Source organism: Heteronotia binoei, chromosome 12 (assembly GCF_032191835.1).
Source record: "Heteronotia binoei isolate CCM8104 ecotype False Entrance Well chromosome 12, APGP_CSIRO_Hbin_v1, whole genome shotgun sequence".
Lineage (NCBI taxonomy): Eukaryota > Metazoa > Chordata > Lepidosauria > Squamata > Gekkonidae > Heteronotia > Heteronotia binoei.
In genome coordinates this window covers 74037621-74062316 of record NC_083234.1, presented here as the reverse complement: position 1 = coordinate 74062316, position 24696 = coordinate 74037621, and the positions used below count along the sequence as shown (strand labels likewise).

The 24696-nt window shown below is 45.1% G+C and overlaps 1 protein-coding gene across 16 annotated transcripts in view; it reads left to right on the top strand.

The window, feature by feature from the left end:
* DNM1 (dynamin 1) overlaps positions 1-24696 on the top strand; it is a 224605-nt gene that overhangs the window by 147113 nt on the left and 52796 nt on the right. For all 16 annotated transcript variants that reach the window (XR_009556075.1, XR_009556078.1, XR_009556079.1 and 13 more), the window contains one exon: positions 765-878. Coding sequence is in view for 11 of the 16 variants with exons in the window: in XM_060251712.1 (XP_060107695.1) it covers positions 765-878 (114 nt within the window). In the remaining 5 variants the exon portion in view is untranslated. The remainder of the gene's footprint in view (positions 1-764; positions 879-24696) is intronic.

The following is a 24696-nucleotide window of genomic DNA, read 5'->3' as shown; positions in this document are numbered from 1 at the left end:
CCTGTTTATCTCCACCACCAAGTGGCGGGAAAGTTGGGGTTGCCAGAAATACTTTGTTTTACACGGCTGTCTCTTATTCTAGAGTTCTGTGGCCTTCAAGGGCATAATATCTCTTCTTATTTTAGAAGTGACCCTGAAACAAGCCCCCTGTCTATCAAGCTCTCTTAATTACTGATTCTTCCAACCCCAATAACTATAACCACCCTAGGAAGTCTTCCTTCTCCTAACCATGCTGAACCATGTTTTCCCTTTCCCGATTTTGGTTTTCTACTGCTTAATGTCATTTGATTCCCACAAGTGAGTACAGAATCAGAAATGGTTGGTACTGATGTGTCCCTTTTCTCCAGAGCCTTACTGAAACATGGATACGTGAGCCTGAAGACAGCTAAATTCTCTCCCTCTTCCCAGAATTCCTTGTTGGCCTGCTTCTCCAGATTTAAAGCAGGTTCCACACTAGCTGAATCCTCTGGGAAGGATGCCCAAGTAGATGTTAAATAGTAGAGTCCAGTAGCACCTTTAGCCTCAAAGGCCTCGAAAGCTTATGCTACAATCAAATGTGTTAGTCTTAAAAGTTGCTACTGGACTCTTTACTGTTTTGCAGCAACAGACTAATGTGGCTGACTCTTCTGGATCAAGTAGATGTTGGGGCCAATCCTGCCGTTTGATGTGCTGCTGTGTTTGCTTTTTTGCTTGGCACTTTCTCTACCCGTCTGTTTGTATCCGTTGCCAGCGCGTGTAATGCCAACACCTCTTTATCAACATAGGTGATCCGCAAGGGCTGGCTCACCATCAACAACATTGGCATCATGAAGGGTGGCGCCAAAGAGTACTGGTTTGTTCTGACAGCTGAGAACCTCTCGTGGTACAAGGATGACGAGGTAAGAGATCTGAGCTGCTGAAGTCTAAGGCCCTCAAGATCCACTTCTTAGTTCTGTGATTTTTCTTAGAATTAGGCAGTATGTTGTTCTATATACACTGTGTAAATTGTTATATATACAGAAATTGTTTTTCTCAGTGTCGGATTATCTGCGCACTTGGGACACGCAGTCCAATTCAGTGGTCAGAACTCCATAATCAGAGGTTATTTCCATCATCTTTAGGGATGGGAGCTGCAAAGAAGGGAGTATTTCCATTTGCACTTTAATATATATATTGTGGTGCGAATTCTAGAGATGCATGTGTTTACATCACCCCGATGCACCGAGTTGGTCAGTGCATTTGTGGTTGCGAAGTGTTCTGAAATTATTATTTTTTTAAATGTTAATTAAATTTTATTGAAACATAACTTTATAACAACAACAAACACAAACATTTGTCAGCAGCAATGATACCGGTGTAAATGAAAAACACAATAACAATGAGATCCAATACTTTCTGGATTGCAAAGTTAAATTGTTTTAAAGTAATTTAAAAGTTATCAAAGTGTATAAATGATTGTCAAAACAGCATACCTTACATAAAATTAATAACATCGTAAAGTTGAGATGGTATATAGGCTCTAGCAGCAGGTGTTTGAGAAAAAGATGACTCAAGGAAAGGTAGCCATTTGAGCAATAAGTTCTTAGGAGTATTAGATCTATCTAAAGGGGTTATAGAGTCTAGGATTTTGTCCATGGAATAAAATTCCCATATTGTCGAGTACCAAAATTTAATATATAACGGACCAGAGGTCTTCCAATTCTTAGCTATGACTATTTTGGCAGCCATAAGTAAAGCTGCAATTAAAGATTTACTAAGTTGTGAAATTATTAAATCAGGCCACGGGTCTAATAATATAACTTCAGGTGTAAATGGGATGGTGTAACCAGTGATAGTTTTGATATGTGATACAACTGAAATCCAAAATTCTTTAACAAATTTACAATGCCACCAGCAATGTAAGAAGTTTGCCTCCCTCCCACAACCTTTCCAACAATAGGAAGGATGTTCTGATGATATATGGTGTAATTTTTTGGGTGTTATGTACCGCCTCAATAATATTTTATAACTCAGTCTTTGAATATTTAAGGAGGAAGAGGTGTATGAGTGAGAAGACCATGACCTGAGTTCGATTCTGGCGGAAGCTGGCTTCAGGTAGCCAGCCCAAGGTTGACTCAGCCTTCCATCCTTCCAGGGTTGGTAAAATGAGTACTCAGCTTGCTTGGGGGGGAAATGTAGATGACTGAGGAAGGCAATGGCAAACCACCCCATAAAAAGTCTGCTGTGAAAACGTTGTGAAAGCAACCTCACCCCAGAGTCGGAAATGACTGGTGCTTGCACAGGGGATCTTGCCTTTCCTTTTTTCCTTTTAAAAAGATGAAAAAAGTCTAGGCTGCTTAAGAAATAAAAATAAGAAACATCAACATACACGTAACAAGGCCCTTCCGGTCTGAAAGACTTAAGCCCCTGTTACAACAACTAAACATACAAATGCAGGCAGTTTCAAATTAAAATGATAAAACAAGTAGAGGGATAAGAGGACTTTGCTAAAATTTTAGGATCTTAATGGATTAATGTATCTGTTTTTATGTTGTAGCTGGCCCTGAGCCTGCCTTGGCAGGATGTGTAGGATATAAATCCCATCATTCAATCAATAAAATAAATAATAGTATCACAGCACTCCTAATGGATCACCCAAAGTTAACCAGAATAAAAGTTGCAGAGGGACTGCCATGTTTGTTTATTGTAGCAAAAGCAAGAAGTAAACTTGGGATACCTGGAATGTTAAGACTACATGCAGGCATACGTTAGAAAGTGTGCTGTAAGCTCTATTTTTTATGCTTCTGACTGTAACACGCTGACCAACTGAACACAGGTGCTGAAGCTTTTCCACCCCTCTCCCTCTTATCTTAGACAAACTGGCTTTGGGGTACTTAATTTCCCAGTGGGAGGAAAAGGTGGTAGCAGTAAATAGCTTCAGATTTTCTGATATGCTCCAGTCACTGACACGCTAAAAAAGCCCACTCAAATCACGTTTGCCATGCTGCGAAGCTCTTTTTAATATGCCTGTATGCAGCATTGTAGGTTATTTTAAAGCTTTGCTACAATATGCCTCCCGATAAATCTGTTAACCTTTACGATGCCACAGTCTCTGTTGCTTTTGAGAGAGCCAGCTTGGTGAAGTGATTAAGAGTGGTGGACTGTAATCTGGAGAACTGGGTTTGATTCCCCACTCCTCCACAGGAAGCCTGCTGGGTGACCTTGGGCCAGTCAGAGTTCTCTCTGAACTGTCTCAGCCTCACCTAACCTCATAAAGTGACTGTTGTGGGAAGAGGAAAGGAAGGTGATTGTAAACTATTTTGAGACTCCTTCAGGTAGAGGACAGCAGGTATAAAAACCTACTCTTATTCTTTTGGTACATAAAAATACACTTCAGCTGAAAAGGAAGACCACAAATTCACCGGAGAGCCAATTTGTGTAGTGGTTAAGTGTGCGGGGAGAACCAGGTTTGATTCCTCACTCCTCCACTTGCAGCTCTTATCTGGGAGAACCAGGTTTGATTCCTCACTCCTCCACTTGCAGCTGCTGGAATAGTCTTGGGTCAGCCATAGCTATTGCAGAGCTGTCCTTGAAAGGGCAGCTTCTGGAAGAGCTCTCTCAGCCCTGCCTACCTCACAGGGTGTTTGTTGAGGGGGAGGGAAGGTAAAGGAAATGATAAAGCACTCTGAGACTCAGAGTATAGGGCAGGGTGTAAATCCAATATCATCATCATCTCCTTCTCCTCTTCCTCCTCCTCCAGACAATTACAGGAGACATGTGACTATCTTCAAACATGGTGGTGTACATGCTCTCCCCTCGAGCCATTTAGGTAAAACGCTATGTGTGAAATGGTCTCCAGCTAGCTTTCCAGTTATGCCTCATGAACAGCTAATAAAGAAGTTTTCTCCCCACTTCTCCAACCTAATTAAGAGTTCTAGAGAACTGAAATGCTCACACACTACACTGAATTATTTTGGTTGGTCTTAATATGACTTCTGCGGCTTTTTGTTTCTGGATTTTGCTATGGACCAGTGCGGCTCCCTACTTTTGGGGGCTTCTTTGTTGTAATCTGAGTGCTGGGTTTCCAGATGTTCCTCATTTCAAGACACATTGTTTTATCGTAGACCATGTTGCCCCATTTCTGAACTTCACGGCTCCATTAAACACAACAGACAGCCTTTATGCCACAAAGAAAATACCTTGGGAAAACATCACTTCCTCCTAAAATTTTGGCCTACCGATCCCACCAGCAAACACGGATCAATTGCATTGAGGTTTTCAAGGAAGTCTGTTTTATAAAGCCAAGCCGTCGCCCAATAACCACCTCCAAATCCCTTGAATTGCCTCCCCACGTGAACGCCGTTCCTCTCAGCTTAGGTGTTCGGGAGGGAGAACGCGAGGGCTTCAAACGTTAGCTTTAAATTTCAAATTGGCATCTACATCTGGATTCCAGAAGAGGCCAGAATTCCCCTCCTCTTCCACTCCAGTCGCTCGGAGGTGGTGGGAATGGCTGCGGTTGAGAAGGCTAAGCCATTTTAACCAATTCCAGCTGTAAGGATTGGGGGGTAAGATGTGGCGGTGGGGGGATAGCGATGCCTTTTTATCCCTGGGTGAGGGCAGCCCTTGGGGGTGAATACCAACTGGAGGTTTTGAGCTGCTTCCCTTTTGGATGGCTGGTGAGAAGCAGCGCTGCCTAATTAAAACAGCTACCTGCCAGCCACCGTCCCTTAAATAAACTCAGGGAGACCCAAGTGCTGATGGGGCAGGAGCTGTGCAGAAGAAAGGGCCCTTTGTTTCCATCGGGGTGGAGGGGAAAGGGGGAGCGTGTTTTTATTTCCTCCCCTCCTGCTCCACTTCAGCCCTGCCACCACCCCTACACAAATACGCACACACACACATCACCTCTTTCATAAGTTCCACTCCTTGATCTCCAGCCTCTTTGGAGAGAAAAGAAAGCTGTTTCCATTTGGACCCTGTATGTAGCCGAACTCTGCTTGGATGGGAAGCAGTGTGTTTCAGTAGGAATTTTGGAAGTCCTGGAGTTTGCGCTCTCTGGGCCGGTCACATCTTTCAACCTGTTGACTTAAAAATGATAGAAGAAGGACACTGCCGAATGTTCTGCATTCTCTAGAAGTCCTAGTGCTTTTGAGGGGGCCCAGCATGCTGACATGCTAGAGACTCGCACCAGACCGCTAGGATGACTAGCACGACAGAGAAAAATAACTATGGAATGCAACCAGTAGCTGTGCAAGTTCCTGATAACAGACAGCTACATCATGTATGAGATGCATCCTGGTTCTTGTCCAGGGCTGCTTAACATAAAGGTTTTCCTCTGCTTTGACTTCCAAACCAGGGTTTCCAGCTACAGTTTAAGACATTTCTGGAGATTTGGGATACTGTCTTGTGTAGGGTTGTCAATCCCCAGGTGGGGGGAAGGGGATCCTCCAGTTTGGAGGCCCTCCCCCCACTTCAGGGTCATCAGAAAGCTGGGGTGGGGTGGAATGTCTGCTAGTCACTCCATTATTTCCTATGGAGACCAATTCCTGTAGGGTATAATGGGGAATTGATCTGTGGGGGGGGGGGCTGTTTTTTGAGGTAGAGGCACCAAATTTTCAGCATAGCATCCAGTGCCTCTCCTCCAAACATCCTCCAAGTTTCAAAAAGATTGGACCAGGGAGTCCGATTCTAGGAGCCCAAAGAAGGTGCCCAAATCCTTCATTATATCCTATGAAGAGAAGGCATTTAAAAGGTGTGCAGTCCCTTTAAATGTGATGGCCAGAACTCTCTTTGGAGTTCAATTAGGCTTGTCACAACCTTGCTCCTGGCTCCACCCCCAAAGTCTCCTGGCTCCACCCCCAAAGTCCCCAGATATTTCTTGAATTGGACTTGGCAACCTTAGTCTGGGGAGTGTGGAGTTTGACGAGGGGAAGGAGCTCAGTGTGTGAAGATATGATGTTATAGGCTTTGCCCTCTGAAGCTGCCGTTTCCACCTGGAGAAGTGATTTCTGTAGTCTAGAGATCAGTTATAACGCTGGGCAGGGGTGGAATTCTAGCAGGAGCTCCTTTGCATATTAGACCACACCTCCCTGATGTAGCCAGTCCTCCAAGAGCTTACAAAAAAGAGCCTTGTAAGCTCTTGGAGGATTGGCTCCATCAGGGGTGTGCGGCCTAATATGCAAAGGAGCTCTTGGTAGAATTCCACCCCTGACGCTGGGAGAATTCCAGGTTGCCAATTCTCCAAGGATTAGAACTGACCTTCAGACTACAGAGATCAGTTCCCTGGAAGGAAATGATAACTTCAAAGGGCGGACTATAAGGCCTCGCGGCTCTGCTGATCTCCCTACCTTACGGCTTTTGAAAATAGCCCTTTAAAAGCCTTCTGGTTGTGCAGTGGGTGGAAATTAGGGAAATAAATTATCCACCTATCCAGGTGTAAAATGTTGCAACCTTTGGGAGAGGACAGAACAAAAACAAACGTTAAAACTGCAAAACAGGTTTTAAAATATCTATTGAAAAGGTATTGGGGTTTTTTTAAGGGAAAAGTTTACATTTAAAAATGGTTTGGAATTTGATTTTGATCACTGTGTATATTTCTGTGTTCTCCCTCCAGGGACAGGTAATATGTATGCATGTGCACAGGCATCTTATTCCTGTTCACATCTGGCATATTTTGTGTGCAAATAAATTTTCCAGATTCTTGAACATTGTAATGGCACGTGTTTGGATTCGTTAATCAGTTTGCTAATTTCTCCCATTGGTTTCTGAAAAATTTAAGGTAACCTCCTTCTGAGATTAACAGAGCATGTTTTTTGAACAAATCAGGAGTGAAGTTGCACCTTTAAGACCAACCTATTTTTATTTAGAACATAAGCTTTATTTAGAACGTAAGCTAAATAAAAATGGGTTGGTCTTAAAGGTGCAACTTCACTCCTGCTTTGTTCAGCTGCTTCAGACCAACACGGCTGCCCGCTTGGATCTAGACATATTTTTGTTGTCTTTTGTTTAGTTATTTTCTGACTGTGTACACCTAACAAGATTACTTTCATACGTCCTTGGAAGTGCTTTTTCAAACCTTGCGCACCTAAAAATGTCCGTTTCTAATGACTGACCACTTCTGACGTACAAACGTCAGAGCAACTGAAACAAAATGAGCGTCCTTTTATTTTTCCACTTAAACATTCAAAATAGAAAAAGAATAAATATGCTTCATTTTATATTCTTCTGTAATTTTGGCTACCCAGCTTCCAGTTCTGACTCTCCCCATAGAGAACACTAGGGCTTTTTTTTGAACAGGAACTCACAGGAACACAGTTCCGGCTGAGTTGGCATCAAGGGGTGTGACCTAATATGCAAATGAGTCCCTGCTGGGCTTTACCCACAAAATAGCCCTGCGCGAAACAATGGTGACACCCAGGGGGGGTGGCCTAATATGCAAATGAGTTCCTGCTGGACTTTTTCCTACAAAAAATGCCCTAGAGAACACTAAGAAATTATAATCCATTCTCACAAGTGCCTGTCTTGAGTTGCTGCTATTAAGATCTACGTGGAGGGTTTTTTGTTTTGCTTTTTTTGCTGTTCTTACGAGTCCCAACACTTCAGAAACGGAGTTCCTCAAACATTTTACCTGCACACTTGGGGTGTGGGATATGAAAACCTATGCATATTAAATGCTGGTGGTTTTCGCATGAAGGTTTTATGAGCAAATGCACCCCTTAATTTAATTAATGGGAGCAAGGCCACTCTGGAATTCAACAGTAAATTCACGCTGAATGTGTTGACTAGCACATGTAGCCCATTGCTCCTACATATTAGAAACGGGAGAGGGATATGCTAAGCTTTGTTCCAGATCTGGGATGGCAGAAAGTAATTTTTCTCCCTGCGGACTGTTTCTATGTCGTATTCTCGCTGTGCCAACTGAATCAAAGCGTTGAAGAGTGTTCAGTACAGGCACCTTGTTCTGAAACAGGTAGAAGGGAAGAAACCGTGAGGCTTTTCATAGAACCCAAGCGGGTGTCTCTGCTGGAATGGAGCTCAGCCCTTCCCTGCCCTTCTTGTGGTAGGGCTGGGCAGCCAGTCTGTGCAGAGACATCTGGGCCCCATTAGCAAAATACCAGCCATTTCCCGCAAAAGCTGCCTTGTTTTCTTTCCCCCTTCTAAAGAAAGGAATTGGAACGTAAAAGGGTCTTAAAGGGCCAAGTGTCAAAGCCTTAGCGTGGATGGGGTTCTCGCTGGGTGCGTGGGGGAGAGACTGATGGGGTGTAATGGGGAAATGGAAGAGATCTGAATGCCAAGCGGGGGTGGAAAGCTGACTCCTTGCTCTGCCCAGTGTCCAGCAGCCTTTCTTATTTTTGGATGCTATCTACTTCCCTTAGTCCGGTCCCCTAATCTGTGGAGAGCCATGGTGTAGTAGGTCTGCCATAGGAACAGTGTGTGGTTTATTTATTATAATTTAAGGCAATTGTCCAGCCAAGAAAAATTGACTCCCAAAGATGCTCACGGAAATCTAAATCTAATACCGTAAAGTTCAATGCAGAATGTTCTTCAGTAAGCGATTCCCGGCTCAGCTGAATTTGGGTGTGATGTCTGCCTTCTCTCCTTAGGATAGCCTCATCTTTGGTTGCTGGAAGATAGAGGGAAAGAGGTTCTCAGCTGGATCTAGATGTAGGCAGGAAGGAGGAGTGCCTGCCTGCAACCTCCCCCCTCCCTTGTTTAAATAGTCTCTACTAAGGGTCAGTTCTTCCAGTGACACTAGGTTTAATACCTTTGTTAAGACCAATCATTCTTCCAGTGAGTTCTTCAGGTGAAGTTCCGATGGCAGAGTATTTGTCAAAGGGAGATGCTGTTTGTGCGAGGGGTAGAGTTACCAATCTCCAGGTGGGGCAGGGGATCCCCTGGTTTGGAGGCCCTCCTCCCATTTCAGGGCCATTGGAAAGTGGGGGGAGGGAGGGAAATGTCTGCTGGGAACTCTTATTATTCCCTATGGAGACTTATTCCCATAGGAAATAATGGAGAATTAATCCACGGGTATCTGGGGCTCTAGAGGGGCTGTTTTTTGAGGTAGAGGCACCAAAGTTTCAGTATTGCATCCAGTTCCTCTCCCCAAAATAACCCCCAAGTTTCAAAAAGATTGAACCAGGGGGTCCAATTCTATGAGCCTCAAAAGAAGGTGCCCCATCCTTCATTATTTCCTATGGAAGGAAGGCATTTTAAAGGTGTGCAGTCCCTTTAAATGTGATGGCCAAGACACCCTTTGGAGTTCAATTATGCTTGTCACACCCTTGCTCCTGGCTCCACCCCCAATGTCTCCTGGCTGCACCGCCAAAGTTCCCAGATATTTCTTGAATTGGACTTGGTAACCGTAGTGAGGGGAGTGGCTATGGTTCCTATTCCAAAGATGTCCCTGCTAGTTGACCACGTTATTTTATAAAAGCAAGGATGGAATAATAGCCTAAGGCCAAGCTAGTTAATGCTAGGAGAAGTTGAAAGCAGCAGGAAAAGAGGTAGACCCAGCATGAGATGGATAGGCTCAGTCAAGGAAGCCACAGCCCTCAGTTTGCAAGATCTGAGCAAGGCTGTTAACGATAGCCATTTTGGCGGACATTAATTCATACCATAAGTCAGAATAGACTTGACAGCATATCACAGGCAAGACCAAGCCTGCAAGTCCAGCTCTTGGAAAGAAGACCAGCCTATGTTAGCACTTCTGAAGGTAGCCCAGGTGGCTTGCTTTCTTGTCCCCGGGATCAGTTCAGATGTTGGCATGGGTCTGCTCCCTCTGCCTTGATGGTTCCTAAGCAATGACTGTTAACAGAAACCAGGCACCTTTGCAAAAGCTGCAGCGTAAGCTCAAAAAAGAACTCTTTGCCTTTATGCAAGTTTATTGAGAGAAGTAAATTGCTGCTAATGTTTACTACAAGAGCCCTGGACCGCCTAGTTCAATTCCCTTGCAGTGGCGATTATGACTGATAGATACCAGGACCAGCAAAGGAAATTCCACAGTTTCCCTGGGATCCCTGATCCATTGCCCAGTTGTTCTTGCACTAATGGGGAAAAGTCTAAATATCCAGCATTACAATATTTTCACACAAAGCATGCAAAGTAGTTTTGGAGCATCTTTGCTCTCTTCTGCTTATGTTGATTTGTCAATAGACTGAGGTTGCTACGCTTTCACTTGGAGATGGTGCCTGTTAGGGCATTCTTTTGTAGCAGGAACTTATTTGCATATTAGGCCACACCCCCTTGATGTAGCCAATCCTTCAAGAGCTTACAATAGGCTCTTTAAGAAGAGACCTGTAAGCTCTTAGAGGATTGGCTACATCAGGGTGTGTGACCTAATAAGCAAAGGAGTTCATGTTACAAAAAAAGTCCTGGTGCCTGACAACTGAAAAGCTCAACAGTACCCATTAGGAGCCGCGTGGTGCAGAGTGGTAAAGCTTCATACTGCAGTCCAAGCTCTGTTCATGACCTGATCTTGATCCCAACGGAAGCTGGGTTCAGGTAGCTGGCTCAAGGTTGACTCAGCCTTCCATCCTTCCGAGGTCAGTAAAATGAGTACCCAGCTTGCTGCAGTAAAGTGTAGATGACTGGGGAAGGTAGTTGCAAATCACCCCGTTAAAAGTCTGCCATGAAAATGTCATGATGCGACATCACCCCAGAGTCAGAAATGACTGGTGTTTGCACAGGGGACTACTTTTACCTTTACTTTACAGTACCCATTTCTAAGTTCCTGCAAATACAGCTGCTTCCATCTCTGCTTCTACTGGCTCATTTTTCTTCTTCTTGTGGGGCCAACTTGATGAAGAAGGGACATGGCTAAGATGGTAGCACATCTGCTTTGTGTGCAGAAGTTCCTAAATTCTTCAGTTAAAAAACCACCACCACCATCACCACGAAGGTGACATAAAAATCCTCCTGCAGAGCCCACTTGTTATTCAGAGTAAACAAGACTGACCTTGATAGATCTGTGGGTTGGCTCCCTATGAGACAGTTTCATGGGTTCGTGTGTAGCCTTCTGCTTGCAGCAGCAGGTGAAAGAAGAGCATGGGTAAACAGAGCCTGGCTGTGCGCAGAGCCAGAACTCTCAGTGTGGCTGTAGCTGTAAGTGTCGTTTCAATGTCCCTGAAGTTTTAAAGAGACCATTTCTGGATGAACATCTGGAAACCTCGGGATAAACAGTGGATCAGAGCCATTTCAAAATCAAACATACGCCCTGGTTTGTTTTTTTTTAAATGAGTATCTTGAACCATAAAGACTAAGATTTACTGTGGCATAAGCTTTTTTTGGGGTGGGGGGGGCGGTTGGAGCCTGCTGGATGATTCTGAGAAAATATAGCCTGGCTCGTGAAAGGTTTTGCCATAGTAGATATGTCAATTTTTAAGGTGCTGCTAGAATCCTTTTATGTTTTCGACTCCCCTCTGGTATTCTAGCCAGTGCATTTTTTTTTAACATTCGTATTACAGATGTGGAAAATGTGAAAGGTATTTCTAGTTTCGTTTTTAAAAAGCTCTCAATCTGCTTCAATGCAGCTTGTACCCTTAGCTCTTAGCCATGTTTTACCAGACCCCAGGAATGATCATTTCTCCATTTTGCTTAAAATGGTGCTTTGTGGTATCCTTGGATCTGCTAGGTCTCCAGGAGACAGCTCCAAATTGGGGTGTGAAGGGAACGTAGACATGGAAGAAATCTTGTGCTAGACATACTGCTGATTAGCAGCAGGACTAGAAAATGAAGTATTAAAATGGGACAGTTGCATCAGGCTCAGCTTACACAATTCCTGAAACCGTCTGGAAAGAGGTCTCTGCGTTTGGTATCATTATAGCCTAGCGGGAAGCAGTCGGGTCATCTAGTGTCTAGGTCTGGAAAACCGACTCAGGAATTTGAAGCTGTGAACGCCAGACCTGTGTCGACAGCCACATTCAGACATCAGGACAAACCTGTAGCCGATTTTGCACTAGAACTTGTTCTGAGTGGAGAGCCCTTTTGATCCGGGTGCTTAGTTCTGTTTTCGCACAAGTTGCCCCGGAGCCAACTCACAGCTCCAGGGCAACTTGTGCGATGACGGAGAGAAGCCCTGGGAACAAAAGGGCTCTCCACCCAGAACAAGCCTCATGCGAAATTGGTCTGTTTGTCCCTTTCCCCTTCACTTTGAGTGTGGAACATAACTGAAAGCTCAGCTTCTACTTCCAGAAGTCTTCAGTAAAGCTCCTATTTGCCACCAGGTCCAAGAGCTGACATCTGGCCAAACTGGAGTTGGTTTCCTCCCCATGAACTGAGATCTTAATGGTTTGATCCAGGGTTGTAGTCCTCGAGTTTGGTTTAGCCGGCAAACTCTCCTTTGATTGTGAGAGAAGGGAGGAAGCACACAGCACTGGCAAACAAGCCATGCTGGAAAGTCAGTCTTGGAAGAGATGCCAACAAGCGGGTGCATCATTCCTTTTTTTGATGGACTTTTCCAACAATATACCACTTCTGGGAAGATATGCTCATGGGCATTAGAAAAATTATTCAACTCCCAGTTTCTACAGATTCATTCCTAGCTTTATTAGGAATGCGTCTCGTAAAATTTTGTGGTCTACACTTTATTATATAGAAAGTGTAGAGAGAGCAAAACGCAGTGCTGGTAGGTGCGCAGCAGTATATTTTTAGAACCTGACCACACTTCTGTAAATACAAAATCCCATTTATTGTACTACGCTACTAAGTAAAATAATTCCATACATTTCCTACTAGCCTAGCTTTCTACTTTATCTTTGGATTAGTGGTGCCCTCTTGGTTTTGGTGTCATGTATGATGTGGCTAGCCTGATCTTGTCAGATCTCAGCAGCTAAGCTGGGTTGGCCCCGGTCAGTATTTGGATGGGAGACCACCGAGGAATGCCAGAGTCGCTATGCAGAGGCAGGCAATTGGCAAGCCAACTCTGAACATCTCTTGCCTTGGCAAACTTAATAACAACAATGTGGCAGATGCATGCAAGGATTTGTTTTTTAATACGATGTATGTCCAGAGGAGGGCGACGAAGATGGGGGGGGTCTGGAGACCAAGTCCTATGAAGAAAGGTTGAAGGAGCTGGGGATGTTTAGCCTGGAGAGCAGGCAGCTGAGTGGTGATAGGATCACCATCTTCAAGTACTTGAAGGGCTGTCATATAGAAGATGAGGTGGAATTGTTTTCTGTGGCTCCAGAAGGTAGGACCAGAACCAGTGAGTTGAAATTAAATCAAAAAAGTTTCCAGCTCAACATTAGGAAGAACTTCCTGACCGTTAGAGCGATTTCTCAGTGGAACAAGCTTCCTTGGGAGGTGGTGGGCTCTCCTTCCTTGGAGATTTTTAAACGGAGACTAGATGGCCATCTGACAGCAATGAAGATCCTGTGAATTAAGGGGGAGGTATTTTTGAGTTTCCTGCATTGTGCAGGGTGTTGGAGTAGATGACCCTGGAGGTCTATGATTCTTTGATTCTATGTGTGTGTGTAAGTATGGTTCTTAATGTCCTGGGAATGTTAGGCAGGTATAAGTAGGTAACATTGCCTGTAAATAGCATTGTTACTAGTATCAACAAAAGGGTGCATTCACACTGCACTAAATAATGCATTTTGCAGCTGGATTTTTTGTGTAAGAATAGCAGAAATCCACTTGCAAAACATTATTTAGTGTAGTGTGAATGCACCCATTCTTAAATACTAGCAGAGTTACAGTGTAAGCTTTCATGAGCCAGAAATGATTTTGTCAGATGCATTAAGTGTCATGCACTGGATAAAGTCTGTTCTGGCTCATAAAAGCTTACTTCACGATCATTTTACAAAATCTTTCAGGTACCACGAAAGTTATTGTTTGGGCTACAACACGTTTATACAACTACCCTTCTCAACTAGCGAGTCCTGATCAGGCTTCAGGCTTTGGTGTGGCCTGGTGGTTGATGGGAGACAATGCAACATGAGATGGGCAGATGGCTATTCCAAGCACCCGGAACATGAGTCACACCCATCAATGGAGAACAAAAAAATTATTCCTCTAAAGTTGCAAACGGAGAGTTGCAAAGCAGCAGTTTTGTATTTGTCTGGAGGACTGTTTCGCTATTTTAATTTGTTTTATAGCACGCTCCAATGCCAGAGTTTCAAGGTGTACCTTTTCAAAATGTGGATGTTGTTTTGGGAGTGCCACTGCTTACCTGTGTGCTTGTTTCTGTCCCCCGTTTGCTCCAAACTGTATGTTTGTCAATAGTTAATTGGATACTCTTAAGCAGGCCTCGTTTTGGGCAGGAGCTCACAGCAGTGGAGCTCCAGAACCTCTAAATTTTATTGTGCTCTCTTTCTTACCCCCCACCCCACCCCAAATACTTGCTTCTGGGTCCCACTGTTCAAACCCCCTGTGAGAATTTTGCTGAACTCTTAAGACTTGACAAGCTTTCTAATATTTTCCCCACAAAAAATGGGGAAATAACCAAAACATATAAAGCAGACAGATGGAAATCTTCGTCATGCCACACAGGAGAAAGTAATTTAAAAAGTATGATGGGAGTAAGGTTTTATTACGACAATGATAATTCAAGAAGCATTTTACGGTAGATGCTGAGCTGATATAATTTAGTATACCTACCAGTGATGTCAGAGGTGTGTGGCATAGGCAGATGAGTTACGCAAATGAGTTGTGCTAATGAGCTCCGGCACCTCTTTTTCTGTGAAATGATCCCTGCTCCTAATTCTCTTGAAGTCTTTCCTACCATGTAGATCAATCTTCTAAAGAATGCCCTATCTCAGTAATGGGGACCCGTGTTGTCCTGGGGTCACAGAAGACTAACAGAGCCTGTGAAGTTAAGATGAGAACTGAAAAATTGCCACGCTGCACATGTTCAGTTCAGTAATGCACCTAATTCATCATCTTGTTCACCTAGAATGCCCACTTGGATGGATGGTCATAGAGGTTTACATTCAAGTTTGGTGGCATTATCCATCCCTAAGTATTAGTCCCCGACTTCTGCTACCTTTGAGCAGCATGGCTACTGGCAGGGCTTTTTTTGTAGCAGGAACTCCTTTGCATTTTAGGCCACACCTCCCTGACATAGCCAGGGCCTACTGTAAGCTCCAGGAGGACTGGCTACATCAGGGGTGTGTGGCCTAATATGCAAAGGAGTTCCTGCTACAAAAAAAAAAGCCCTGGCTACTGGCCACTGATTTGGAAGCTGTATGCAGGAGTTCACTTATGATGTGTGCTGTTCACGTTTGAGCAGTAATCGTATGATTAAATTCATGTAGAGATGGATTTGTGTGTGCAGTAGGGAGCAGTCGCAAATGAACAGTCTTTTATTCTGAGTCACAAGTCATTGCTGTGTTCCTTTACTCGTAAGTTAATTGCCAAGTCATTATGCTTAGGATTAATTTCAGCCCAGTTCTTTGTGTGTTTACTCAGAAGTGAGTCCTCCTGAGATTAATGGGTTTTGCTTCACACACACACACAAAAAGTGTTCCTAGGCCCGGACCCTTAAGTACTCATAGCTAATCTTATGCATTGAAAAGTATACATGTTCTCATCCTATTCTTTAAACCCCTCTTGATTGTGTGTAGAGAAAAAGGGTGGGTAGTTAATGTCTGTTAAGGGGTAGTTACTTACCGGGGTTGTGATCTTAAGCAGGTGACGTAAATAAGCAATGAGAAGCATAAGCGTTTCATCAGCCCTGCAGAACGGGCCCATTCACTGAGCTATTTGATTTCTGTGATTTCTTAACCTATGCCCTGTCTCTGCATTGAGCTGGAATGCGTCTGTGGTTTGGCCTCCATCACTGAAACCTTCAGGAGGCCCTTTGCGGTGGGGCTGGGATTATGCATATCCTTGTAGGAATGTGTTTACAGTGACCTTCTCTGGTCCTTAATTTCTTGAAATGAGAAGTATTGAGGCTTGAGCCCACCAGCCCTGGAAGTCCTTCTCCCAGCGCTAGATTTCGTGGTTGGGCTTGATTACTCATTGATACAAGAACAGCACTTTGTACATGCCCCAAAACATGCTCCTTAACACCCTTCACATCTTCCAAATGGGTGGATTTTGATGAGCCTTCTCTGCCTCCCTCAGCCTGTCTTCCCATTTCTGTTTCCTGAAGCATCAAGTCAGAACTGGAATGAGGGCTGTTCTGATGAGCTTTCTGTCCCTCCAGCAGAATGCAACTGCAACAGCGTCTCCTGTCAACCTTGATGTCCTGACAATGTGGGGAAATATTTTTTCCTGCCTTCTATTCGGTCTTTACTTCAGATCCATTTCCAGCTGCAAGATTTAAGCACAATGATTGCAAGACAGCTTGGACCATCTTGAAAACTCTTTAGCGTTGAGTAACCATTTCACATTTATTTTAAAAAAAATGAGAAGGAAAGGGTGGCGTGCTGGGCTGCAGAGCAGCAAAACTGACAGCCGGCTGAAAATAAGCCTTTGTTTATTGCAGGGGCCATTTAGAAACAAAACTGTTGATAAGTCAGCTCCCACGATTTAGGGGGGGGGGACCCCAGACCTCTCTTCCCTCCTCAGCCTGTCTGTCCTGTTCTTTGTAGCTTGAACCTTATCAAGACGGAACCTTATCAAGACGGAATTATAATGACCTCAAGAGCGTGACAGAATTTAGTTTGCATATAATATATAAAATGTGTTCATCTTTCAAGCTCTCTGCCCGTGAACTGCTCTAGACAAGCAACAGAATGACAAAAACTGCCAGGGCTGCTTATCAACGTTTATTTAATGGGTGCTTCGCTCAGCAGACGGCAGCCTCCTTCGCTAGATGCGAGCTGTCGGACCGCTTCAGACATCTAATGAAACGGTGCGCCCCAAAGCTTGTTTTACAACAAATCAGTTAGATCCTTCAGATACAGCACATTTGCATCCTGTCCCCATCCCACCTCCAGATGTCACAGTATTGATTATCACCCTTCCTACATCTTGGCTCCCACTCCTTTATAAACCTTCCCTCCCCCCCTCATCCACTCTCTCTGTCAATCTGTTTCTCACATGTTCTCTCAATTTGTTCTTTCATTCACTCACCTCTTGTTCCCTTCCATCCCACATCTAACGAAAGTGCTAGAATACACGTCGAAAGGACTCTTGAAAGCTCTGAGCTGCAAATCTTATATTTGCCTTTTAATAAACAGCATTTTCTTCAACATTGAACTTCTTCCCACTGTAGCCACCCACCCGATAAGCACCGGTTGGGTTCTTATATGAGGCAGTGGGCCCCGGATGCCGCTTCCCAAAAATTCCTTTGCTTGCACAGACTAATTTGTACTGACAGAAGGGAGAAAACGGTGTCATTCCAAAAACATTTCTGGAGACAGCCTCCATCCTACAACCCAACAGAGGCAGTTGCACACAAGGGCAGAGAAATGGGACAGAAACAGAGAGCCGGAGCTTGAAAAGCAAGAAGTCGAGCTGCAGTTTTGAAAGACAGTGAGGGAAGATGTGTGTTTCAAGGTGGGGGGAAGTAAGTTTGGCATGCAGCATTTTCCCTGGCCATGCAGGCGTTCCCATCCCCGCGTGGTGCTGCCAACAGTATATGTGGTATATCCCAGCACAGCCTAACCAATGTGCAGACTACTGTACAATCTCGTAGTCCTGAACAGGTAGTCCGAACACTGGGCAGACGGAGTGGAGCCTCTGCGTCCAGAAATCCGGTGAGCAGCGGTGCATCTATTCGTCTCCCCAGTTCTAGCCACTAGGGTGACATTTGCAGAGAGGAGAGAATGAGAGAGGGAGAGAGCAAGAGAGATGGCAGGATGGAAAGTCTAAAGAAGAAGCAGCTTACTTCATCTGCTGCTCGAGAAGAAGCGTGGAAGATGACTTCGGCACCCTCCCTCATCCCCGGCGTCCAGTTAAACCACCAAGCCCCTTTCTTCTCCAGCGCTGTCGCATTGGGAAAATGATCATCTTGGCTCCTTTGGTCATGTCCCGGAGTCCTTGGAAGGGAGAGGGAAAGAAAAAATAAATTAAAATAAATAAACCACCGCCAGCAGGGCAGGAATAACTTGGCAGACGCATCTGTTTCTTGGGAGATGTGGGATCCTCTTCTCTGCCCGGGACCCCCCACATCTCGTCATGTCTTGATGGAGGATAATTCGGGCCTGAAGCATCCACACAACGCTTCTGTGCAATTTTTTTTTTTTTGCCCCAAGGAATTCCGTTCGGCTTGGCATCCGGCGCAAATGGCAAAGTACCCCGACATTCGTTTACCAAGCTCGCCACAAGGGTTCTTTGACCCACGTTGGCCACTTGCCTTTGCAGTTAGCCTCTGGCTACCACAAGAGTGATCTGACTCCCCCCCCCCCTCCTTTGCGGCCTTCCCCGCCCCCACCCAGCATCTGGCACTCATTGTGCCTCCCTCCCTCCCTCATTCTGGTCTTTGCGCCCTCCTCCCTTCCTTCTCTTGCTTCCCTTCGGCACTTCTGCCTCAATTGACGTGGCAGTGCAAAACTAACTAGACTTGAAGGAGGAGCTTGCCAGCTGCTGAGAAGGTCAAAGTTCGACAGGAACTGAGCCGTCTGGTGGATAAGGTTGCTCGGGAGGGGGAACGAAGGCTCCATACCTTGGATGGAAACTCGAGGAATGTCGTCTTCCCTCTGGTGCACAGCTCCCGTGTAGCGATTCCAGATGTTCCTTGGGCCATGTGTTCTGTTTCCTCTCTAGTGCTGCAGGGATAAAGAGGGCTTTATGTACAATATGCAAACCCACCAACACACGCAGGAGAAGGGGGAGCCGAGAAGGGTAGAATAGAAATCCGTGACTGACGAGAATGAAACAAACCGAAAATCCCGCCGCATGCGGACCAATCTGGAATGACCCATTGTGTCCTTTGGAGGTTGACTGGCTTTCTTTCCTACGGTACATCGTTTTAGAGTGCCTTGACTTCTGTAAGGCATTCCGCCTATTTAAATATGTTGGATGATCTGTTTGGATATAGCGAGCAGCAGAGATCGCTTGCAGAGATGGTCCATCTGTTTGACAGGGCAGAAGAGTTCCAGATGGAATAGGGAGTGCTCTGTAAGGAGGACCCCATCTATGAGGGAATCTTGCCAAAAGCTGGCTATCTCTTCCTCGTTGCTGCCTCACTTCAGCTCCCAGACCACTCTTTGGCTGGCTGGGACAGGAGGAAAGGAAACATGTTGTGGTTTTTGGTCACTCATAATATGCCTCCTCCCCCTCTCTTGTACCTTCAAGCAGACAAAAGATCCTGCTAGGAGCTGCGAGCTGCAGTCAGGGCAGCAAAAATCCAAATACAAAGGGCAAAATCGGAGATTGGGATACACATGTACCCAGGGCCCTCGCATGCTTTCACATGTCTGTCTTGAGTGTAGCAACCCATGTAGGGTGCGTTTCATTACTTCTCGGGAAGTCCATTGTAGTGAACATGCGGATGATGCTGAACTCTGGAGCGTAATGAATCTGGTCTGTTTCATTGAAAGAATGGGATGAGTAATCAATCTTTGTCAGGTCAGGGGGAACATGCAGAGAGGCAGAGAGGTCCCTGCCTTCTCTCTACAGTCTCTTCCTGCAACTGCACAGTGGTATTTTCACAAGAGTCTCTTGGCTTTTCCCATTGCAGAGGGGGAGCAAAGAGAAGCAAAACATGCCAGCAAAGGGGGGGAGGGTGAGGAGAGGAACAGACAGCTTCTTACTGTTATTGTTCCAATTGCGCAACCTCCCATAAATACAAGATGTTGGAGAAAGTGGATGCTCTCTCACATGTACACACAGGGCTTTTTTCGTAGCAGGAACTCCTTTACATCTTAGGCCACACTCCCCTGATGTAGCCAATCCTCCAAGAGCTTACAGGGCTCTTAGTATACTGCCTGCTGTAAACTCCAGGAGGATTGGCTATATCAGGGGTGTGGCCTAATATGTAAAGGAGTTCCTGATGCAAAAAAAGGCCCAGTACACGTGCTTAAAACTTGCAGGGAAAATCTTTCCTTACCATAAGAGAAACGGAAAATTCTTCTTATTGTTGTTTAGTCATTCACCTGTTGCCTATGTGCTTGTATTTCCATATAAATGTAGGAAGCCGTCTTATACCAAGAAGTCCCACTGGTTCATTATCGTCTGCTCTGATCGCTCTTCATGCCCCACCCCACCATCAGGCAGGACTGATTTTGGAGGAGGACAAAATTCTTGGGGCTCTGCTTGCCATGAAGGGGAAGGGAAATTTCACTGGACAGTGGCTCTAAATTCAGCAGCCACATTAAGAGGGAAGTGTGACCATGAGCCAGTGGCTACCTTTCAGCCTAACCCAATTCACAGGGTTGTTGTGAGGCTATAATGAGCGGACACGATGTACACTAGGAGAGGTGAGGCATAAATGAACACATAAAGTTGTCCTGTACTGAAACAGAACGTTGGCCTATCAAGGTCAATGTTGTCTTCTCAGGCTGGCAGCAGCTTGCCAGAGTTTCAGACAGAGGTCTTTGTTGTTACCTATTATGTGATATTTTTAGCTGGAGAACCCTACAGAAACCTGTGACCTTGTGCATGCAAAACAGATGGTATAACACTGACCCTGGCCCATCTCCACCTGAGGAACAGAATGGAGGAAAGTGGACGGCCCACATACAGGCAATCTGGGCTTCCAGCAAGTGATTTTGTTTTGTATGAAGATTGGGTTGGGTCTGGAAAGTGCAAGGAAGGCCCAGAGGGGATCTTGGTCTCAGAACCCTGGTGTGGCTCTCAGCCACACTGCAGATGGTTGAGGTGGAAAATGCTGTCAAGTTGTAGCCAACTCATGGCAACTTCATAGGAGTTTCAAGGCAAGAGACCAACAGAGGTTTGCTGTTGCCTGTCTCTGCATAGTAACCTTGGACTTCCTCGTTGATACTATCTAGGGCTGACCTGCTACTTAGCTCACGAAGCTGCCTTACCAGACCACAGGTCCATCAGTGTCAGTATTTCCGACTCAGACTGGCAGTGGTTCCCCAGCGCCTCTCACATCTCCTGCTAACTGATCCTTTTAACTGGAAATGCTGGGGATTGAACCTGAGATTTTCTGCATGCAAAGCAGAGGCTCTTCCACTGAACCGCAGTCCCTCTCTGAGATCTGACCAGATCAGAACAGAACATAAGAAGATAAGAGAAGCCATGTTGGATCAGGCCAATGGCCTGTCCAGTCCAACACTCTGTGTCACACAGTAGCAAAAAAAAAAAAAATGGGGCTAGAAGCCCTTCCGCTTTCCCCCCTCCCCAAGTACCAAGAATACAGAGCATCACTGCCCCAGACAGTTCCAATAAGAACATAAGAGAAGCCATGTTGGATCAGGCCAATGGCCCATCCAGTCCAACACTCTGTGTCACACAGTGGCCAAAAAAATTATACATATATATATACACACACACACTGTGGCTAATAGCCACTGATGGACCTCTGCTCCATATTTTTATCTAACCGCCTCTTGAAGCTGACTATGCTTGTAGCCGCCGCCACCTCTTGTGGCAGTGAATTCCACATGTTAATCACCCTTTGGGTGAAGAAGTACTTCATTTTATCAGTTTTAACCCGACTGCTCAGCAATTTCATTGAATGCCCATGAGTTCTTGTATTGTGAGAAAGGGAGAAAAGTACTTCTTTCTCTACTTTCTCCATCCCATGCATAATCTTGTAAACCTCTATCTTGTCACCCTGCAGTCGACGTTTCTCCAAGCTAAAATGCTGTGGCTAATAGCCGCTGATGGACCTCTGTTCCATATATTTATCCAATCCCCTCTTGAAGCTGGCTATGCTTGTAGCCGCCACTACCTCCTGTGCTGAATCCTGAGACAAACTTTCTAATATTTCCTCCCACAAAAAATGAGAAAATAACCAAAACATCTAAAGCAGACAGATGGAAATCTTAATCCTGCCACTGTGACCACATAGGAGAAAGTAATTTCAAAAGTATGATGGGAGTAAGGTTTTATTATGACAATTATAATTCAAGAAGCATTTATAATTCAGTACACCTTCCAGTGCTGTCAGGGGTGTGTGGCATATCAAATGAGTTGCACTAATTAGCTCCAGCACCTTTCCCCCCTACAAAATGACCCCTGATTAGACCCATAGTCTTCATTCTACACACACACACCCATAAAGACTTTTAACAACTGTGATGGGCAGAAATTCAGCAGGTGTGGCTTTGCCGAGCATGGAAATATACTAGGTAGGAAATATTGCAGCTGTTAGATTGCTGCCAATTGTTCCTGGTTTATGGCACGGAGTAATTTCGTGGTGAGAGAAAGTTACATACTTACTGCTCAGAGACTCTCTCGTAACTTCTGGCACTGAAAATCTTGTTCCAGCGGCGATGTCTGCCTCAAATTAAAAGCTGTTTGTTTGACCAGATCATTTTGACAAACAGAGAAAATAGTTAATTTAATTTAGTTTAACCTTCGGTTTGGGCACAGTACCAGCTAGGGCCCCGCAGTCTAATTTCATAATTATGAATTAACTTGCATTCCTCAACATTTGACAGAGGAAAATCATTCAGACCCAAGGTTGCTTCCCTACAGATGTTTTACCCTGCCTTGGCTCTCCAACTGGAGCTCCCCTCCCCCAGCATGTATACAACATCCATTCGTCCATTTTCCAGGATTTCCCCAGCTTTGCTCCATTTTTTTCTAAACCTGCTTCATTAAATCTTTCCATAAAGACAGGCCACACAGGTTTGCATGCCAGGTGGAAGGTGTGCATTTTCAAACCCACATAACAGCACTATATAGCTGTCGTAGTCCCCTCACACCTGTCATTCCCCCAGTGGAGGACTTATCGCCCATGTTCCCTCTAAGCTGCAGAGTCTTGTGAGCAAAAATTCTACTTTGTGAACTACTGGTATTAAAGTTGTGAGCTGCTGGCATTAAAGTTGTGAGCTACTGCACAAATTAGCTTCCTCTGAGCTAAGAAAAAAATGCGTGAGCTGGAGGCTGAAAATCTATGAGCTAGCTCACGCTAACTCAGCTTAGAGGGAACATTGCTTATTGCTACATCTTCTGGCAGCAAATTCAGCATTTTAATCACTTGTTGTGTAAAGAATTACTTCCTTTTGTCTGCCCTGAATCTGCTGCCTATCCGCTTATTGGATGCCCTCAATTTCTGGTATATGGAAAATGTACTTGAAGATGTGTATTCCAGAAAGCACATTTCCCCTTTATTGGGATGCCTTGGAACGCACTGTTATACACATATAAAAATGCATTTCACCCTCTTGCAAGCGAATTCTGTGGATGTGTGGATGTAGTGGGTTTATGAAAGAAAGCAGAAGAAAGATATTGTTAAACTGGATTTCTATATTGTGGCTAATGTCGGTTTTCATTTACAGCATAGATGGAAGAAAAGCATAGATGGAAGAAAAGCTTTCAGCACTGCATGTGAAGGCGCTCTCAAAATAGTAAAAATCTCAGACTTTAAAATTTGGTGCCAATTCCTGAATAAGCTTATGCCATCTGTATTATGATTGGCTGATTGCTTTAGTAAGCGTGGATTGTTCCAACCATCTGGAATGTGAGCCCCACCTATCTGCTAGGGATGAAAGCACAGCCTTGCACAGTGTTTCTCCAAGAGGATCTGAAGAGCAGGAGTTTAGATGTAGCTGAAAAGCTGGGATCCAAGCGAAAGGATGTTGCTCTTAAGCAGCACTGTCAGCTCGTGTGCTTGCTTCGGGAGCCCCATAAGCACTCAAACTTTATGTTTTTAAATGAACATCTTGTTTTTTAGAGCTATCCAGGACCGATTCCGCAGTCACTGTTGCTCTTACCCCGGGCTTCTCCTTTTGTCAGATCAAGCGATCAATTCCCCACCGGTTGTTGCACAGGCACATTTTGACCCACGGCTTCCTCCAGTTCTCCCCACACCTTCCCAATCTTGTTTTCTAGAGATCAGGAAGCTGCAGGGAGAATTGGAGTGAGCCACAGGTCAAAATGCACCCGCGTAGCAACTGGTGGGAAATCCATCACTAGAACCGACAGAATTGGTACAAGTTGTTAGGTGCATTTTAGTGTTAGGTAAAAAAATGCAGGAACATTTAGGTTGCATTCCGACAACATCATTGTGATGTCTGAATGCAGACGGTCCACCAAGCAGGCGCGGCTGGTTGGCATCAAATTGGGATTTCAAAGTAGTTTGTGTGGCTGATTTATTAACAACAGTGGCTGCAACCCTAGGGGCATTTTCCAGGGAGTAAACCAGGCCCTTAGCCAGGATTTGTAAGGGGGGGGGCATGTATAGAAGTCAGGGGACACTTAGCAGCTCCCCCCCCCACCGCTGCGACTCAGGACACCAGACTTTCCCTTCTCCCATCACTGCTGCTGCTTGAGGGCCGTGGGGGTGAAAGTTGAGAGGGTGGGGCTGCCAGCGCCCCCTCTCCCCTATGATTTAAATTGCAGGGGAGGGGGGCCCCCTGCCTTCTCAACTTTCACCCCCACGGCCCCTCAAGCTGCAACATAGGGGATGACGGCCTGTGGCAGCGGGGGGGGGGGAGGAAGGGAAGGTCTAGGGCACCTGAATGGGGGTGCCCCCGGAAGAAGTCAGGGTGGGGCCCCACAGCCGCCCCTAGCCACAGGGCTAGAGTAAACCCCATGGAGTAATGTAGGGCTTTATTTTTATTTATATAAAATAATTCTACACCGCCTTTCCACCCAGTTCAGTATTCAAGGTAGTGAACATTAAAATGAGACATTAAAATGCTTCAGATACTGAAAAGCATTTGAAATGCCCACACACACACACACACACACACACAAATATTCAAAACATTTAAAAGA